Source organism: Hyposmocoma kahamanoa, unplaced genomic scaffold (assembly GCF_003589595.1).
Source record: "Hyposmocoma kahamanoa isolate Upper Pololo Valley unplaced genomic scaffold, ASM358959v1 92, whole genome shotgun sequence".
Lineage (NCBI taxonomy): Eukaryota > Metazoa > Arthropoda > Insecta > Lepidoptera > Cosmopterigidae > Hyposmocoma > Hyposmocoma kahamanoa.
In genome coordinates this window covers 24,027,317-24,047,487 of record NW_020654748.1, presented here as the reverse complement: position 1 = coordinate 24,047,487, position 20,171 = coordinate 24,027,317, and the positions used below count along the sequence as shown (strand labels likewise).

General features: G+C 36.6%; 2 protein-coding genes across 2 annotated transcripts; both read right to left on the bottom strand.

Moving 5' to 3' along the window:
* Nucleotides 1-346: 346 nt before the first annotated feature.
* On the bottom strand, nucleotides 347-3,482 carry LOC113236990 (odorant receptor Or2-like). Its single transcript, XM_026473228.1, has 5 exons — nucleotides 2,689-3,482; nucleotides 1,342-1,438; nucleotides 1,003-1,107; nucleotides 759-914; nucleotides 347-507 (listed from the first exon to the last, which is right to left on the bottom strand). Exons 1-5 carry the CDS (start codon nucleotides 3,480-3,482, stop codon nucleotides 463-465), a joined length of 1,197 nt encoding a protein of 398 aa, XP_026329013.1. The 3' UTR covers nucleotides 347-462.
* A 6,723-nt stretch (nucleotides 3,483-10,205) lies between these two features.
* LOC113236846 (odorant receptor Or2-like) lies at nucleotides 10,206-19,320 on the bottom strand. The gene is made up of 5 exons (XM_026473048.1): nucleotides 18,527-19,320; nucleotides 12,375-12,471; nucleotides 11,768-11,872; nucleotides 11,527-11,682; nucleotides 10,206-10,250 (listed from the first exon to the last, which is right to left on the bottom strand). The coding sequence occupies exons 1-5, from the start codon at nucleotides 19,318-19,320 to the stop codon at nucleotides 10,206-10,208; spliced, it is 1,197 nt and encodes a 398-aa protein (XP_026328833.1).
* Nucleotides 19,321-20,171: the final 851 nt, after the last annotated feature.

The window sequence follows — 20,171 nt, the reverse complement described above, 5'->3', positions numbered from 1 at the left end:
GAGGTGATTCGTACAACCTATAAACGGAGTCCTATCAAAAAAGGTGTTGCGTACTCTTGCCGACGCACATGCGTATTCTTACGCATATAGTACAGTGTAAGAGTACGCAAATCCCATTTTGCTTTTTTATCAATTACAACCACGCTATTAAATATAACTTCTTTATGTAAGAGTCAGATAAGTAGAGTTTAGAGTCAGAAAACTCTAAAAAAAACAGTTGCTGTTTTTTTAACACTTTTTTTTTCATTCTACACGGGTGCATCGTCGTAAACCAGGCTACCTACCTACCTACCTATGAATTAAGCCCAAGGAACATTTAATTATATTTGAAGAATAAAATTGGGACAAGTTGGTCAAATTTAATAAAATGTTTTTCACACAAAATTTGATAACACTGATTAATTGTTTTTTAATGCTTATAGACTTAGGTAATTAATACTACTGAAGAATGTCAATTGTTTCTTATTTTCTCAACAGTGTATAGTAGCTGTACGCTCCTTTCAAAATCTGAAAAAAAATAAAAAATAAAAAATTAAAAGCAATACTCTGCTTCTAAAGTGACTTTACCAATATACTTGAGTGCCTAAAATCACAGTATACTGGCCAGATAATGCAATACTATACTAGGTATAGTATTGCATAAAAAGTGTGTAAAGTAGTGAATAAAAAGACCTACGTCGCACTACCTACATCAAAATAGTAACACCTGAACTAAGTAGGTATTATTACAGACAGTATTTTTAGATTAAGTTCTTTACTGTGATAAACGTGGACAGGGTGAGAGAAGTAAACGGCCCAGCGGTGAAAACATGTTTGATCCGAAATTGTCCAGCCAATATTAGTACACGTTTCCTTTGTTTCGCGTTAGCGGCCCACCATTCACTTTCATAGGGCCCGAGCATTAACTGTTCGCTCTGTGAACATAAAAAAACTTGCAATTAACTAGTAAATACGAAATTAATGTCAATGAAAGCGATCGTCTCTAAGACAATTTTTACGTACTTTGACTAGAACATCGTTACTTTGCCAGCAATATATAAAAAGTTGTGCAATTCCGAATAGTAAATACACAGCCAAGAACAGCTTTTGGGTTGAGCTTGTTGCCGACTGGAAAAAAACATAATCATTATCTTCCTAGCGCTTTACTAAAACTAAAAAACAAAAATTACTATGCTATTTTGCACAAAGAAGGCGTTCACTCCCTAAGAATGAACTGCCTATGCTTACGCACCTACTTAAACCGACTGACATCCTATTTACCCATCATCGATGCAAACACTTAGAGACATAAATTCGAATGTATTTCCAAATTATATTATGAAAGTCACGATCAAAACTTACAGTAAGTTGAAACGCGACAGCACAAAGATTCAGTGAACACAAGGTCACGTACAAAAACATTACCGGCGACAGTAGAGAATTGAATAATCTTGACTGCCTGGGATGAAAACATAAATTAGGTGAGTAATTCGAGTAAACTATGTGTTGTAGTTAGTCTAATTATTGTTTTTCTTGATGCGGCTGTGACCATAGTGCGTGTGTATAGCGGTGAAGTGGGATGGGAAATTGTCGATAAACTTAGTACCTACAACTTTTTTCACGCTTCGTTAAAAAAATATTGATATTGTGTAAAGTTTTAGATAATTCTATATTATACAAACTGTAAAATGGGAATAAATAATTAACAATATACATTAAAAAGTTACAAAACATGTAAAAACGTACACAACACTAGCAATTACTATAAGAGCATACTGAAATGAATTTTATAATTCTTTAAATAGAAAACCACCGCGAGACTCAGACATATTAACTAAAAATAACGGATACCTCACGTATTTAAGTGGAATTTTTGCTCGACATGTTTCGAACAAATTCGTGGTCCTTAATCATGAGATTCCGCGGCGGTGACTGGACGGAAACTGCGCGCCAAAGCCCTGGCAGCCCGATCACTCAGTACGGTAGCGGGCGCAGGCGGTGTCGGAATCTACCCTCGTTTGCTTCATTTTTATTAAAGTCATATGCAGGATTGCACACTACACTAACAACGTCACTTTCTAAAGTCTCGTCTACACTAACCACTGAGGTAGAACCTAACACTGTATTCGAGCCGGGGGTACCGACCATCCACTATCACGATTGAAATTCGAATGATGATCAATCTCGATAGCTTCGCGTACATTCCGCGGAATGAAATGCTTTTCTCTCGCCAGTACGGACACCTTATCAAAACGAATATAGAGCAGTGAATCCGAATCCAATGAGTGTGGTCGTTTGTTTACTACAGTTTACCGTAAGCCTAAACTCATTCACAAAACCCATTTTACCCTCGACTTAAGTATCCATTAAGTGGATATAGTCGTCTCGGGTAAAATGACGCGTTTTGTGCACTTGTTGTACAATCTACTATATGCAATCGTGCATAATGAGGGTTCTTAAAGTCGAGTAGGTATATACGAATATCTCCCCCATAGAGGCGAGGGTCACATTGTTTGGGGAGACGGTTCCAATCAAGGAAATTTTGTTAAAAAAATATAATAACTCTTCTTTAGTCATTTTGTACTCAATTGTGATGAAATAACTTTTCTGTATTGAAAGCTGTTGTGTTTATTGAACGATGATTGAAGCAAGTGAAACAAGGCTATACTCTTGTGAGTTTAAATACCTAGCTAATTAAAAAAAACTTACTTCAGTAGAAGGATATGATCATGGTGTAAATATTGCATCGATGCATCGGCCTCATCATCACTGATTCCATTTCCTGGACTACCGAGCATGAGCTTAGCTCGTTCCCTCAACAGGTCCAATTTTCCTCCAAAGAAACTCATAATGACGATTACACTTGTATCATACGCTGCCATAAGTGTGCAGCCATATGCACACATAAAAGTGTGCCACATAACTGTTATCCAGGAACCAGGAGAACGATTTTTGTTAAAGGGCATCCACGAACTATAAATGTGGGGAAATGGTTCAGAGCCATTGTGGAAACCTTCTCGGAAGTTTCGTGACGATAAAAATGTCAGAAGAGGCGTAGAAATTACTGTTACGAAAGTTACGAATAGTAAAACCCAGAAGAAGTAAGTAACACGTCGGCAATATTTCGTGTACCTGTCAATAATTTCGCCTCTAATTTTGTCTTTGTGTACTCTTTCGTATTCGTCAGCTTCAGTAACGTACTCCAGAACCTTTTTCCATCTATTCTGCCCAAACAGGAAAGCGTTTGATTTTATCACACCGATAATGCTCAATAACGACACCTTAACATTTTCAATAACTTGATCTAAGTCAGATCTTACTACATAAATCTCCATGTATTGGCTAATCACGAAAAATGTTACTAATTCGTGTACAAAAATATAAGCCACTTTAAAAAATATATTTTCTGGAAGTATTAATCCCATCCACGTCATAACCCACATGTTAGGACCAAGAAGATATCGTTCGGGATCTTCGAGACGTTCCAGAAATTCTGTTATCATTGCGCTACGTTGTCTTACGACCAGCAGTAAAATGAGAATGGATTAGGATTTTTTTGTCCTCATTTATATACCCCTTCACAACAATTGCTCATAAAAATTCACACCTCCAGTTAAATGTCCCATAGCTTGTATAATTACGTATCTAGGTATATGTTAAAAAACCTCATACAATATTAAAACAGATAGTTCGTTCTTGAGTATATAATGTTATTTTAATGGTAGAATAGAAATTTATTGGTTTGTTTGGGTTTTTACACAAGTTATTTATACTAATGTACACAGTTAAACAACGTATAACTAAAGGTCGAGTTTAACAGTTTTCTGACATCCTACAATAATAAGATAAGGTAATTATAATATGGTAATTGTACCTTTACTAACAAGTACTGTAGGGTTAGCACGACAGGACGCGACCTGCGCTAGAGCGAAATAAAGCGCGATATATTGCTATTCTCTATGCAACAATGACAGTTTGTCACGCTTTATGTCGCTCTCACGGAAGTCGCGCCCTATCGGACTAGCTCTTCTGAAATGTCCTATCAGCGATAGTCAGTATTCAGTAGGTAGTTAATAACTTAATAACGCAAACACTCAACATAGCCCCGCACTAGGGAAACCCTGTGTCGCGGGTGCCATGGACACACACATAGACAATCACAAATTACACCCAAACTCACGAGAGAAATAAATGTAAGCCATACAAGTATTTCTCCCGGCCCGGGAATCGAACCTGGGACCTCTGCGTGGCAGTCCGGCATGGTAACCGTTCGGCCACGGAGGCAGTTACGGTGTACGTTGACGGCGACTCGTCGGTGGCGGGAGCGGTTTTATTGTAGTAGACATCTAATAATGTTTCTTTTTAATTTTCTCACGGTTTATTCGTAATTTAGAGACTCAAGTTGAGGTTTCAAATGTGTATTTTTTATTTCTTTGTGACTATATTTTTAAAGTTTACTTTGTTTATTATTTCATAAAGAATAAAAAGTTGCGTAAAACATTAAAAAATTTAAACATTTTGCGACAAAACGACAATTTAATTAAAATACGATAGATAGTTACAATAAAACTTGTATTTTAAATGTTTCCATTACAGCTGTGAAATGTGGGCGGGAGCGGTGACAGGAAAGGTCCCCTGTTCAAAGAATTAAAAAGTAAAGTTGTCAGCAGATAGCGTTAACAACGTGTTATTATAGTTTTATAATTTATGGTACTGTATCATCGTAACGTTTCCAAAATGTACAGTCAACAGCACTTCAAGCTATACACTTAGAAATTCGCCTTCAGAGCAACGGAACAAGAATCGTAAATGCTTTAATATAAACGCTTTAATATGCTGTCGCTCATACTACACATGTAATTTATTAAAATAAAATATTGTTTACGTCTCTTACGTAATAGGTACTTACTACACACGCATGCAAGTACTCACACATACACACAGGCAAGCAGTAGTGCTCTTTGTCAAAGAGTTCGTTCAGGGAAATACAGCCACCTTACCTATTTCTGTCGCCAAGCAGTATTGTCAGCATTACTGTGTTCCGGTTTTGAAGGGTAAGGGTGCTGGTGCAATTACAGCCACATGGGACTTGTCAACTTATGTCTCAGGGGACGGGCGCAGTGGCAGTACCCCTCAGATCTTTTCGATTTAATGCTCTGAGTGGCACTGCAACTGTCATGGACAGGCGTGTAGCTTACCATTAGGCGCACGACTCGTTTGTCCCGTCACTTGATGTTATAAAAAAAGCACGCACACACACACGCTGTTAAATGTACCTGACGACAGTGGTATGCCAAATTTAACATCTTTTACAAAATTACCGCCTTGAGGTAGGTATAAGAGCATTGCCTGAGGCAGAAAAATAAAATAAATCCCAGCAAATCTTGCGAACTATTCACATAAAACATATTCGTATTACGCCCCCATAGGTACTAAGTTGATGAAACTCGGAATGGTGGTGTTGGATTCATCCAACACAAGACACAAAGTACGTGCAAACCTCGAACGCCCCTGTGATTGCACAACTGTTGCGAATTTGTGGCCTAAAATTAAGTTTGAGCGTCTAACCAATGCTAGAAGATGAATTCCAAAGCGTGGTACGACGACGGCGTGAGCATGAGTAACTTCTACTGTACTCGTTCGTTTGTGGCAGCCAGCGGGCCACGTGACTTGTTAGTTAACGTTCGAAGAAACATATGTGTCTGCTGCATTTGAATTTTTATGTGTGGCTGGCGGCTATGTGATCCTTACTCCTAAGAGTGTTAACGAGCATCAAAGTTTACGAAATGTACAAAGTCGCTTTTAAATTCATAATAAGTGATTTATGATAAAAATGGTTAACAGTAGTTATTGGTTAAATATAAATTAAGTTAAGAAATGAAGCAACTTTTTCGGATTTAAATCGCGTATATTTTTTGAAACAAAACCGACGTTTCGGGCCCTTTACAGGTGCGTCAACCGTGACCATAGGACCTGTAAAGGGTCCGAAACGTCGGTTTTGTTTCAAAAAACAAATATACGCGATTTAAATATGGAAAAATAGTTTCACTTCCTAATGTGTGACAATCGCGAAAACCTAAGAACTCGATAAAAATTATGTTGATAAAAAGTAGGATTACGCAAGATTTTTCGGAATTTTCAGTATTTAATCCGGTTATTTCCGTAATTTTATTTGCACAAATGTTTTTGGTAGGTTAGTAAATAAAAAAAAATGTTAGTAAATAATATAGTATTTAATTGTGATGTTTTGAATACGCGGATTTTTAATTTACTTTTCGGAGCTTATTACAATCGAAATACAACACATAATTAACTTATGTAACTAGGAAACAAATTGGATATAGGTACATTAGAAATTAACTAAACTAATTTCCTATATAAGTACCCGTGAACCTTGTATAGAACCAAACATGTAGTAGCTACATTTTACGTGCTTGTTGTATAGCACGTACAAAAATTTGATGGCAAAAGATGGCAGTGTTGGTGTATGAAACACCTTTCATAAAAGTATGAAGTTTAACTCTAATAAATGTTCTGTAAATAAAGCCGATGAATTTGAGCGATAGAGTCGCGTAACAATGTGTCACGGTGTAAAAACTTTATTAAATCCTAATCAATGTCAATTATTCATGATACCGCCTCATCTGATATTAACTTATGATCGAACTTCACGACGTACGGCAGTTTGTCCATTGCTGCTCCATCCAAGCCATTATACAAAAGAAACTATACGAGGCCACATGATGACACGAAGTATGTCAGTACCGGAAACAACATTTTAGAGGATGGAAAAAAATAGTTTCCATAGTCTCAGAACAACATGCATGAAGTGCAACAGTATCGCTCCAGGCCGAGCAAATGCCTGAATGTGTTGCGGTATTGACCACATAAGTCATCGTGAAACTTTTTTTATTTACTTTTTTATTTTATAATACCAAGTGACGGGACGAACAAGTCGTGCGCCTGGTGGTGAGCGAGTGTAGGTATGGTGCAGTGCCACTCAGAGCACTTTAAATCGCAAAGTTCTTAGGGGCACTACCACTGCACCCGTCACCTTAAGATATAACTTGACAAGTCCCATGTGCCTGTAATCCTACCAAACCGGAACGCAGTAATACTTACCTACATTACTGCTTGACGGCAGAAATGGATAAGGTGGTAGTACTTCCCTGGGCGTTCGTAAGGCTCCCTTTTGTCGTACTCTAAAGAACCTATTTTATTATTAGCAATATAGGATTCTAATATTTCCGCGAACTGTTTCGGCAATCTAGACTTAAGCTTGGGAATGAGTCCTTCATGCCAAACTTTATCAAAAGCTTGGGCTACATCCAAGAATATAGTAGAGCAAACTTTTTGTTTTCTAGGGTGTTTTCATTTACGCTGGTGATTCGGTGCACTGGATCTATGGTAGAATGTTGTTCTCTGAAATCAAAGTGATGGTCAGGTACCAGATTGTTTGCTTCGAGTATGGGCTTCAGCATTCTTAAAAAGAGCTTTTCAAATAACTTTGACATTATTCGTAACAAGGTTATAGGCCTGTAGGAAGTTGCTTCGTGTAGAGGCTTTCCGGCTTAGGAATCATAATTACCTCAGCCACTTTCCATAACTCCGGCACTAATCTCAGCCTAAAAGAAGCATTGATAAGAGTTGTTAATTTTGCGATAGCTTTTCGAGGAAGATTTCTCAGAATTTCTCCCGTTATAAGAGCGTACCCAGGAGACTTTTTGGGTTTATCCTCATTTTAATTTCCCTTTGAACCTCTCTTGGGGTAACATGTTTAATCACCAGGTCTTCTTGTAGCTCTTCAATGTCAGGCAATCCTCCTGCCGTCCCTTCATTGGGTTGAAAAATGTTCTCTAGGTGTTCTGCGAACCTTTTGGCTTTTTGTAATTTAGTTTTTGTCCAATCCCCGTTGCTATCCCGTATTGGCGGGATATGCACGATGGGTTTATTCTGATTTTTACTAGCTTTCCATAGTGAGTAATTAGTAGTACTATTATTAGTCAGTTGCTTTAGTGCTGCTCTGGTGCTTTCCTCCTTGTACTTCGTAATTTTCTTTGTTAACATTGTGGTTACGTTATTCAGTAAAGTTTTGTCATCCGGTGATCTAGTTATATGCCACCGTTTTCTCTGTTTCCTTTTATGAGCTAGCAGATCTATTATTTCTTTTGGATATGTTTTTCGCTGTGGTTTTAGTAGAACGTAAGGTGTGTTTTTTGTAGCAGCTTCTTGTATATTGATTATAAACTTCTTTAAGTCATGTTCAATGTTACTTGGCGTTTTCAAAGCGAGTTTTAAGTCTACGAGACTGTTAAGATCACATTTAAAGCTTTCCCAGTCCGTGTGACGTGTGAAGCTTCTATGAACGTGTTTCGATGATGTGTTTAGTTAAATGCAGAATTACGGGTGAATGATCAGTTGGCATATTTAGACTTTACTCTGGCGACTATACATCCTCTATAGTTTGCTGGGTGTAGTTCTCCACAATGTACACTTTTGGGTTTTTCACTTGACGGCTTCTTACAATCTTTAGTACAGTATTTTTGTGTGTGACCATACGCTTGACACCGATTACATTGTGGTACAAGCTTCGAGGTTTTTAATGGATGTATATCGTATCCACTTTGTTTCTTTAGCTAGCTCTTCTTCATCCGTGCAGTATTCTACAACTTGGACTTCAGAACTCTGGTTAGTTTCCATAACACTGGTTCCATGATTAGTTTCATGGTTTCGCTGTACCAAGACATTTCCCAATTCATCTCGAAGAGAATTAATTTGCTTTTACATGTCCTCAGCTAAGCGTTGCAGTCGGATATTTTCAGCTTTCTCTTCAATGTAGCGTTGATACAACATATGTTCCGTGTCCGTCTTCAGCTTGATAGTTGGTGAGGGGCTATTATTCGTCATGATTACGAGAGTAGCTTCGCCTTAACAAATAAAAATTATGCTGAGCCGGATTTTGCACAATATGTGTAACTGGGTCATCGCGACGACCGTCCGCGTCTCGGCCGATGTGCGACGACACGCAGTATCAGCACTTTACGCACTAGAATACGAATGTTTTCAGTGGAAACTGAACGATAAATGATGATGATCTTTTAAATATAGGTACAGGTGGAATTACATTTGGCCATTTTCCTGACCTGAAAACAACCATTTTAGCTTTTTCGAACTATAGGAATTAACTTCACAATACCTTTGATCGACGAACTGAGCAGTACTAGGTATGTCATCTGCACAACTCAATCTGTTAACAAGTCTGTCAAATCTCAGCCCTACACTGGCACTGCTTAGCTCCTAAATGAAATCATTATAATATGTACGTTAAATAGCTCAGGAGAGGTCAGGATACCCTGGAATTAAACTGTCAAACAAGACACGTCCCACCTAATATTGTCTTCCTGTTGACTATACTAATAAGCCAACAGATCAACAAGATCATTAAGTACACCTTGTCTAGACAGTTTGATGACAAGATCGTAGTGCACTACTTGCTTAACAGAAAAGAAGTCGCTTATTTTTAAGAACGATGTCATCAAAAAATGAGCCTCTCAAGTACCTTAATTGCTTAGTAATATATAAAACATCAGCAACAATTTAAATAAAAGCCAAAAGTTCTAGTCTGTTTAATTTATTGTAAATAAAAACTTCGACATTGTACATTACCATTTTGCATTAAAATATAACGTGAAGTGCAATTTGGTAAGTATTTTCTCATCAGTGTGTAGTAACTGTATATTTCTTTCAAAATCTAAAAATGAAAATAAAACTTATATAAATAATACCTACTGTGCTTCTAAAATAAAACTTCGACATTGTACATTACCATTTTGCGCTAAAATATAACGTGAAGTGCAATTTAGTAAGTATTTTGTCATCAGTGTGTAGTAACTGTATATTTCTTTCAAAATCTAAAAATGAAAATAAAACTTATATAAATAATACCTACTCTGCTTCTAAAATGACATTATCAATATACCAGAGCACCAGTAAGTGTGGTGCAGATGAATAGAAAGAACTACATTAATTTATAGTGCAAGTGTTTGTAGTTTGAGTATTCAAGTGAATACTTAAACTTTTTATAAATTTGACTCATATAGTAAATATGTCAAACTACTGGTTTGTTATACTACTAAACGATATGAATAACAATAAATTGTTTTCCACAATAGTGGCTAAATGTGACAAGCTACTGATTTAATACTACTGAATAAAATGTAATTTTCTTATTTTCTCAACAGCGTGTAGTAGCTGTATGCTCCTTTCAAAATCTGAAAAATTAAAAAATAAGATTTTTAAAAACAATACTCAACTTCTAAAATGACATTGCCAGTGTACTAACAGAGTTTGAGTGAACGGCTAGAACTACATTGCACTACAGTAAAATAATAATATATAGACAAGTGTTTTTAGTTTCAGAGTCGATACTACCTCAGCCCCGAATTCTAATTTTTTCCACACTAATACGGTTCATTTTGCTTAGGTCAAGCGGCGGGGACACTGGTTAAATCGAAAGAATATAAAAAACTTTCCTCGTCTAAACATTCACGATTATCGTCCTTCCACGTGAGCGATAATCGCCTCGCTTTTCAATATTGAACGTCTCCGTGTAAACAGAACTTGAAAGCAAAAATCGTATTTCGAGTTTTTGTGCCAGCCGTTTCTACCATGAGTACAGTGCGCGAGGGTGTTTTGTTTATCACTGCTTTTATAAGACAAGAATTAAGGAAAGGAAAAGGAAAAAAGGTTCAAAAATGTTACAAAATTAAAAATAAAATAAAATAAATATATATTTCTATACAGTGCAATGAACTTAATATTATCAGCAGTTTCAAATTTGAATAGTTTTTGCATCATTTTGATATATCCATAGTCATACCGCAGTGATCACTGAACTCGAATGGCAATTCTCGCACTCAAAACGGTTCGAACCGATTTGTACGATAATCGTATGAACTTGAAAAAATGTCATACGAGATGGTGTTTAGGCAAGTCGAAAACTCGTAAGCAAGAATCTCCTTACTACATATTTCTCTGTGTAAACAGTCGAAGAGGCGATTAAGTTGCTAGCGAATCTTGTATGACATAATCGTAGGCGAGATTTTAGTTCTTGCCTGAATGTAAACATTATGATACGATAATCTTATGGCGATTATTGCTTACGATAATCGCGTACGATTTTTCGTCACGAAGCGTGCGATAAACTCTCTCCATCTAAATGGGCCTTTATTTCAGAATTTATTTTTTACGAAACGAAATTAAGGCCTGTTTGTTCCTAAATGTTCTGTTTAGTTCAGCTGATATAAAAACAATACTAGTATATGTAAAGCACATATAGAATACAGCGATTTTCTTGTAAAATTTCGAGGTAAGTTTGTGTTTTTTTTGAATTTTTAGGAATCGTGTTTTTACACCGCATAGTAATCACTGTATATCCTCTATTTTACTGTATATTTTTCCAGAGTGATTGATTCAACACTTTCACTGTTATCCGGAATCAACCGAAGCCATTTAAGGCAGTATAGACTCTCAAGTATTATTGTTTACCGTAATAAACGTGTACAGGGTGAGAGAAGTAAACGGTCCAGCGGTGAAAACATGTTTGATCCGAAATTGTCCAGCCAACATTAGAATACTTTTCCTTTGTTTGGCATTAGCGACCCACCATTCACTTTCGTAAAGCCCGTACATTAATTGTTCGCTCTGTGAAAGTAAGAAAAGTTGCAAGAAACTAGTAAATAAATTATTGACAACGAAGGCAAACATCTGTAAAATAATTTTTACATACTTTGATTTGAACATCGTTACTTTGCCAACAATACATAAAAAGTTGCGCGATTCCGAATAGTAAAAACACTGCCAAAAACAGTTTTTGGGTTGCTGTTGTTGCTGACTGGAAACAATACAATAATTATTATGTCCCTAACATTTAATTAGATAGCGATAAGAATAACTAAAAAAAAAGTTTTATATGGTATTTTGTGCAAGACAGGTTTTTTTTTATAAATCCAAGGACGGAATGAACAAGTCGTGCGCCAGGTGGTAAGCAACACGCGTATTCATAGGGGCACTTGCTCTGTGCCCGTCACCCTGGGACATAAGTTGACAAGTCCCGTGTGCCTGTAATTTCACCAGCACCCTTACCATTCAAAACTGGAAGACAGCAATGCTCACATTACAGCTCGGCGGCTGAAATAGGTAAGGTTGGACGAACTCTTTCACTGCTACTAAAATCTATTTTTCAACCAAGCAAGTGCTCAAACCATTACTTAATACACACTTTAATGTGTATTCAAGTTTATAATGACGCATCATCTAATCTAGAGCTTAGAAGAGACGTGAATTGGTGCTTGATTGCAAATTATATATTAAGAAAACCCGCGAAGTAAACTTACAGCTAGCAGAAACACGACGGCACAAAGATTCAATGAGCACAAGGCGACGTATAGAAACATTATAGGCGATAGCAGAGAATTGAATAATCTTGACTGCCTGTAACAACGACATACAAATTAAAGGCTACACGACAAGGCAGATTATAAACAAATATTTTTAAAAAACTCATGTGTGTTACTCATTCTTAAAAGTCACTCTCGTCTTTTTCTCGTCGTCTCGTATTTTTTAATGACTACAATACTAACATTTTTTTCATAATATCAAGTGACCTGATGATAAGCTACACGCCTGTCCATAACAGTTGCAGTGCCACTCAGAAATCAAAGATCTGTATGACTAATAAAAATAAAAACATATTTGTAAATGAACAGAAAGGATTGCGGAGAGGAAAATCCGTAAATGTAGTGATTTTTGAGTTTTTGAGTTTAATCGTAATCAATAATGTAAATTTATAAATTCAAAATATTTATTAGTAGATTATGTAGAGAATAAGTAATTCCGATACTAATGTCAAATATAACATTAGCCAAGAAAATGTACCTATTTAGTTCGTATGCCTTAAGGCGCACTGTAGACAATCATTATAACACCATGTAATTCATGTACCTCTGTAACTGTATGTTGACCAATAAAAAAGAACTTGAAATGTACTAATGAGTACATTAGTAGCCTAATTATTGTTTTTGTTGGATCTTCGGTTGTGAATAAAATCATAGGGGCGGTGCTGTAGAATTTAAAATATAAGAATACAATTTTTATTAGCACCTTGGACTTAAATCGATGAAAAATTATAATGTAGCTTCATTAATAAGATACTAACATTGTATAATTTTCTGTATTCTTCGGCACTTAATAAAGTGTGAAATGAAGATACATAATTTCGTTAATTGTAAGTTAGGATGTTTATACAATTTGTAAGAAAGCTTTAGAAAATAGAAATTAGATTAACTGAAGAGCACATGCCCTTAAATAATTATATTAGAATTAATAAATGTATTCTTCTTCTTCTTAAGGTGCCTCTCTAACCAGTGAAGTCAGCTCTGCATATTTATCTTTATCTGGCGAGGCTAAACAACTGGACGGCACTCGCTATCCCAGTTCAATTTTGTGTGTTCCTCAACCACGATTTTTCACGACCAGCTTTCCTTTTACCAGCGAGTTTTCCCATCATTATCAGTTGCAGAAGCTCGTATCTGTCATGCCTAAGTACATAACCCAGATATGCACCTTTTCGCTGTTTGATGGTCTGCAAAAGTTTACGCTTCTGTCCTCCTAGTAGCAGAACTTCGTCATTGGTGACTTTCTGAGTCCATAATAAGTGCAACATTCTTCTGTAGGCCCGCATTTTAAATGCTTCAATACGTTTCCTGAGATGCTCTTTTATTGCCCAGGCCTCACATCCGTATAGAAGTATTGGCCAGATTTAACACTGAAGAAGTCGAATGCGCAAAGGAATCTTAAGACGACGGCAGCATAATACTTTCCTCATAGTATTGAACGCACTCCTGGCAACTTCAATGCGGGTTTTAATTTCAGTTTCACTGTCCCAGTCTTCAGTTAGCCAAGTGCCGAGATATTTGTATTTGCAGAGCTGCTCAAGTTCTTGTCCTGCGACTGATATAAGTACTGGGCTAGAGATAACCATGAATTTAGTTTTCTTGACATCATTCTAAGATCGGCCTTCGCACTGCACTCGTTCACTCTGTCGACGATGATTTGAAGTTTCGCTTCTGGATGCTATGAGAGCAGTGACATCAGCGTACCTCAGGTTATTAATAAGTCATCCATTAACCTTAACCCCGCAGCCCAGATCTTTTAGTGCTTCCGTCATGATCGCCTAAGTAACAAAAAAATAAGTGTACGAAATATGTGCAGTCTGTTAAAACTGTACGCGATTTGACAGCTCGAGGGTTTTTAGCTGCTTACAAACGCTTTTGTAGATGCGGTCACTATGCAAATATCTGGAGCGAGAACGGCACCAACTTCATGGGCGCTGCTCACGAGATGAAAGTGTTATTTACCAAGGAAACCTCAAAGAGTAGCAGAGGAACAATTTGCATCCAGCGGCACTTGTTGGAAAATTCCATCCCCTCGCATTTATCGAATTTCGGCGGGGATAAAATGTACGAAATATCATCTAAAATAAGTTGTAGGTGACACGATATTGACGTTTGAAGAAATGACTAAGGTGTTACCCCAAATTGCGACTTAACGTAATTGTAGGTTACTCTTTCAAATCACAGAAAACACAGAAGACCCGACCCTTTTAACCCCTTTAGTCTTATGTATAAAGTTAAAACGCTGTTGTACAGAAGAGTTGGTTGTAAAGAAGAAGTTAAAATGCTGTGTAGAAATTTGAACCTTCTTTCATTCGTTCTGTAGCTTGTACATACCTATTAGACATGAGTCGAGAATAATTCGGTCCTTTATCTTAAGCTCTGGTAGCCTAATGGTTTGACCTACCGCCTCTTAAGCAGAGGCCGTGGTTTCGAATCCAGGGCTGCATTTCTGACTTTCCCTTGACCCAGACCTTGGGCCAGAGTGGCGGACTATGGGCTAAACCCGCGCCTGAGAGGCGACCCGTGCCCAGCCGACCGACTTTTTTGTAATATCTAGTGACGGGACGAACAAGCCGTGCATCTGATGGTAAGCTACACGCCGGTCCATAACAGTTGCAGTGTCACTCAGAGCTTTAAATAGCAAAGATCTGACGGGCACTGGCACTGCGCCCGTCACCCCGAGACATTAGTTGACAAGTCCCATGTGCCTGTAATTTCACCAGCGCCATTACCCTTATATGACGTAAAATAAAAATCAAAATAATCTTTATTTCATAGGGTAAGCATTATTATACTTGAAATCTTCACATTGGTTAAACTCTACCTACCGCTCATTCGTAAGGTAGATTTCCCTGAGAAGAATGAGCAAGAAACTTTAGGGGTTGCTCTTTGTAAATAACATTTGTACGTATTGAACATTTACAATATATTTTTAGTTTTGCTTTCAAACACCAGAGATCGAGAGTACCTCCATGAGCTAAACGGGTTACTACCACGGATTTTTGTCGTCCAAGTACGCAGAAAAGTTTTTGTTTCACTATAGGTTTAAACCTCGTGAATAGCAAGTTTTGTATATCAATCGGAATCTTGTTATAGAAGCGTATACATTGTCCCTTAAATGAATTTGTCACTTTGTGAAGACGACTATCAAGAACAGCTAGTTTATTTTTATTCTCGTATTAATATTATGTCTGTCACTATTTAAAGAGATTACTATTCTTCTTAACATAAATTACATTTTCATAGATGTACTGTGACGCTAGCGTAAGACTGTTAATTTCCTTAAACTTATCTCTCAAAGATACTCTGGGGCCCAGATTGTAAATTGCCCTAACCGCACGTTTCTGCAGGACAAAGATTCTATTGATATCGGCGGCATTACCCTAAAGCAAAATGCCGTATGTCATTAGACTGTGAAAGCAGCTGAAGTAAACCAATATAGCGGTTTCGACGTCTGAAAGTTTCAGTATTTTTTTAATCACGTATACTGCAGAGCTGAGCAGTTTGGATAACTTACTTATATCTGGACCCCATTGGAATTTAGCATCTAACGTTATACCTAGAAATACAACCGCATCCACAAGATTCAATTATTCGTTTCTAACTACAATGTTTGTGACCGTCTCTCTAACATTGGGTAATGTAAATGTCACTCAATCTGTTATTTTTCTCATTAAGAAGCAGGTTATTAACAGCAAACCAATCAACTAATTTAGATATAGTATTGTTCACATCGTCGTAGGAACATTGGTGCCTTTTAACTTCAAATAATAATGAAGTATCATCAGCAAACAATACTATCTCATGTTTTAAACTAATAATAAATAATAATTAATATAAACTAAAAACTAAAATGTACCTAGAATTGAACCTTGAGGGACACCCATGCTTATTGCAGACCCTGATGATCTCGTACCGTTAACATTGACCCTCTGGGCCCTACCATTCGAATACGATTTAAGAAGGTCGAGGTCACGTCCAGCCACACCATAATGGCGAAGTTTCCTGACCAGAGTATCATAGTGCATACAATCAAAAGCTTTGGACAGGTCACTGAATACACCAGTAGCGTCATGTGAGTCTTTCCATGCATCAAATATATGTTTCATCAACTCATCACCAGCATCGGTTGTGGAGCGACTCCGAGTGAAACCAAATTGTTTAGGAGACATTAAGTTATTATTATAAAAATGTGCACACATCTGATTTAGAATAACTTTTTCAAAAATTTTACTGAGTGTTGGTAGTATTGGAATAGGCCTGAAATTGGTGGTGTCTGACATACTACCAGATTTGAAAAGTGGAATAACTTTACTTTGCTTCATGAGGTCAGGAAACACACCATCATCAACACATTTATTAAAGTCACAGGCTAAGTAAGGCGCAATACAGTCAACTATAGAACTAATTACTCTGACTGAAAGACCATCAAGGTCAGCAGTATGTTTTATGTCTATAGACTTAAAGACTTTAACAATATCATTTGGAAATACATGAGGGAACCTTAAATTAGTAATACTAATGGTCCCAACCGTCAGTCAACCGTGATCATGGGGACCTGTAAAGGGCACGAAACGTCGGTTTGTTTGAAAAAACAAGTATACGCGATTTAAATCCGGAAAAATAGTTTCATTTCCTATGTGTAACAATCGCGAAAACCTACAAACTCGATATACCTATCTATAGTCAAATGAAAATATTTACTAATAAAATTATTAGTATCCATAAAATGAAATTTACTATAATAAAACGTCAAGCTGTGTAATGTTCTATTTAAGTTATGCCTAATATTATTTTCACTTGTTGTGAGGGTATTGCTGAAGGGAAAAGCGAACAAAACAATTTATTTTATATTAATTAAATTATTTACGTATAAACGTATGAATGGGTTGAAGGTTATTATCTTAAGCGAGTTACTCGTCGTTCACGTTGTTCAATAAAAGCAGGAATTCAACTTACTACAAAATAGCATTACGGAACAACTACTGTATTGATGATTGACGTGATTGATAGATCCGATCGTGATTATACTTGAGTTTCATTGATTCCATCGCGACACGCTATTTGGGATCGAGAGAAGTCAAACAAACGAATGTTAAATAAAAAGACGACAAACTGGGGCGTTAGTTTTGCGAGGGTGAACCAAAAAGTTCGAATACTTTAGAAGCTCACTACCTGGGTCATAACGCAAAATGATATGACGATGGCTTGGAAGCTGGAGTAAAGGATCGCATGCTGCCGCTGCATGGTAGTGGCTCTGATCTATGAAACAAATCTTGTCCTCTGCTATGAAGCTTTAACCACGTGGTGGATGACCAGGGATAGATTATTATGTATTATTATGATATATTATTAATAATAATATAACTTTGTGACCTTAATTCAGAAAATACTATTCTGTTCAGTGACTTCGCAGTTAAGGATAAAATAAATAAATTAAAGTTCAATAACGCAAAATAGTGGACAATCAGGTTGATGATAACGATGGATGTTTTTGTTACACTTAATTGTTTATTGCCTAAATTTTAGGTCGAATAACTTAATTTAACAATACAATACAATAAAATACAAATATTCTTTATTGCAAATACATAATAATACAAAAAATAATAATAAAAAATGACAGTTTAAAGAGGCGGCCTTGTTGCTAAATAGCAATCTCTTCCACGCAACCTTCGGGTACAGGAAAAAGTGAAAAATAAAATTAATTGAGGGCGCAAAAGAATACCTAATTCATTCACAAATTGCACATACACAAATAAAAAAGAAAGAAAAATAAACATAAAAATATTACATTTTAACATTATTTCGTTTGGTTTTTGGTTTTTGAATATATCGTTTATACTTGAGTCGAGATTCTTCTAAGTATATTATTGGTAATTATTTTTCTTCAGTAATATGGATACTTAAAATCTGATCAACCCGTTTTATTTTGATAATGGTTATTACTAGTCACGAAACAACTTTTCTATATAGTGAGAACTGAGCAATGGAGTTTTGTAATTTGCTTACCTATGAAATTAAGATTATTTCACTTTAACTTTGAGTCTCTTGTAGCTTTAAGTTAGTAATTTACAAAACCTTTTACTTACTTCAGTAGCAGGATATGCTCATGGTATAACTGCCGTATCGATTTATCAATCTCGTCGTCGCTGATTCTATTTCCTGAAGTACCCAGCGCCAGTTTGGATCGTGCTTTCAACAGGTCCAGTTTTCCTCCAAAGAAACTCATAATCACAATCATACATGTATCATAAGCTGACATGAGCGAACAACCATATGAACACATAGAAGCGTGCCAAATAACTGTTATCCAGCAACCAGGGGAATGATTTTTGTCAATGGGCATCCACGAAATATAGATGTGAGGAAATGGTTCAGAGCCATTGCGAAAACCTTCTCGGTAGTCTTGTGACGATAAAAATTTCAGTAGAGGCGAAGAAATTACTGTTAGGAACGTTACGAATAATAAACCCCAGAAGAAATAAGTAACTCGTCGGCAATGTTTTGTGTATTTGTCAATAATCTCGCCTCTAATTTTGTCCTGGTGTTCTCTCTCGTATTCGTCTGACTCAGTAACGTAGTCCAGAACTTGTTTCCATCTCTTCTGCGTAAATATGATGGCGTTTGATTTTGTCACGCAGATAATACTCAGAAACGATATCTTGACATTTTCAACAACTTGATCTAAGTCAGATCTTACCAAATAAATCGCCATGTATTGCGTAATCACGAAAAATGTTACTAATTCGTGTATAAAAATATAAACTATTTTCAAAAAAATATTGTTCGGAAGTATTAATCCTATCCACTTCATAAACCAGATGTTGGGTCCGAGAAGACGTTGTTTGGGATCTTCCAGACTTTGCAGAAATTTTGTTATCATTACGATTGGTTGTCTTGCGAGCAAAATGAAAATGAATTAATTTTTTTTACTCTCGTATAAGTAATTTCCTCAGCCTTCCTTCATAAAATTACAATTCCAGTCAGACGTCGCAAAGCTTCTATATTATCATACCATAGAAATGAAATTAGATGAGTATTAGAAAATTGGTATACATAAGTTTGAATATTCACAATGTGTAAATGTATTTCACAGTGAACAACATTCATACCAACTGCCGCGGCTTTTCCGTTACAATCGTTTTTAAAGTACACTCACCCCGCCTCCAAAACACAAGTGCGTGGTCGTTTTAATCACGCACTTGTCGATCTCATTATCAAAACCTTAGTCAATAATGTAACTATTATTGAAAAATCGATAAAATACGTTCAGTTTTTTACCAACATAGTTATAGTTAAAAAACCTTCCTTTCGTCCATCTTGATGCGTATAATTGCCCTTTTACAGGCCCTCTTATTGGCTCTCTTACGTTCAATAATTAATAATTCAATTAGAAGTAAACAAAAATGTTAGTTATATTTACAACCTAAGTTAGTTACACACAGATACGGTTAAGGGCCGAAACACAAAAGTGCGATGCGACGTCGCATCGCAGAAATCTACGAGCTCGCACGATGCATCGCAAGAATTTGCGAATTGCTCCGCATCGCGCATTCCCGCGATGTTAATCTTCTTTGTGTTTTTTTCCTATACTTTCTTGTCAATAATAGCAGTACAACAATCTTTTTACGATCCATGTCGCTACCTAGTTTAAAAAATACGTTCAGTACGGTTGATGATCCTCGAAGGAAGGGTTACCCGAACCGTGGCAGTAAGATGCCTTGCCGCACGAAA

Excerpts from the sequence above, each read along its gene's own strand:
- LOC113236846 (XM_026473048.1), bottom strand. The coding sequence starts at position 19,320 with ATGATAACAAAATTTCTGCAAAGTCTGGAAGATCCCAAACAACGTCTT. Across the intron at positions 12,472-18,526 it reads GAGCATATCCTGCTACTGAA|GCAGTCAAGATTATTCAATT; the intron begins GTAAGTAAAAGG and ends TCGTTGTTACAG. Across the intron at positions 11,683-11,767 it reads GTAACGATGTTCAAATCAAA|AGCGAACAATTAATGTACGG; the intron begins GTATGTAAAAAT and ends TTACTTTCACAG.
- LOC113236990 (XM_026473228.1), bottom strand. The coding sequence starts at position 3,482 with ATGATAACAGAATTTCTGGAACGTCTCGAAGATCCCGAACGATATCTT. Across the intron at positions 1,439-2,688 it reads GATCATATCCTTCTACTGAA|GCAGTCAAGATTATTCAATT; the intron begins GTAAGTTTTTTT and ends TTTTCATCCCAG. Across the intron at positions 915-1,002 it reads GTAACGATGTTCTAGTCAAA|AGCGAACAGTTAATGCTCGG; the intron begins GTACGTAAAAAT and ends TTATGTTCACAG.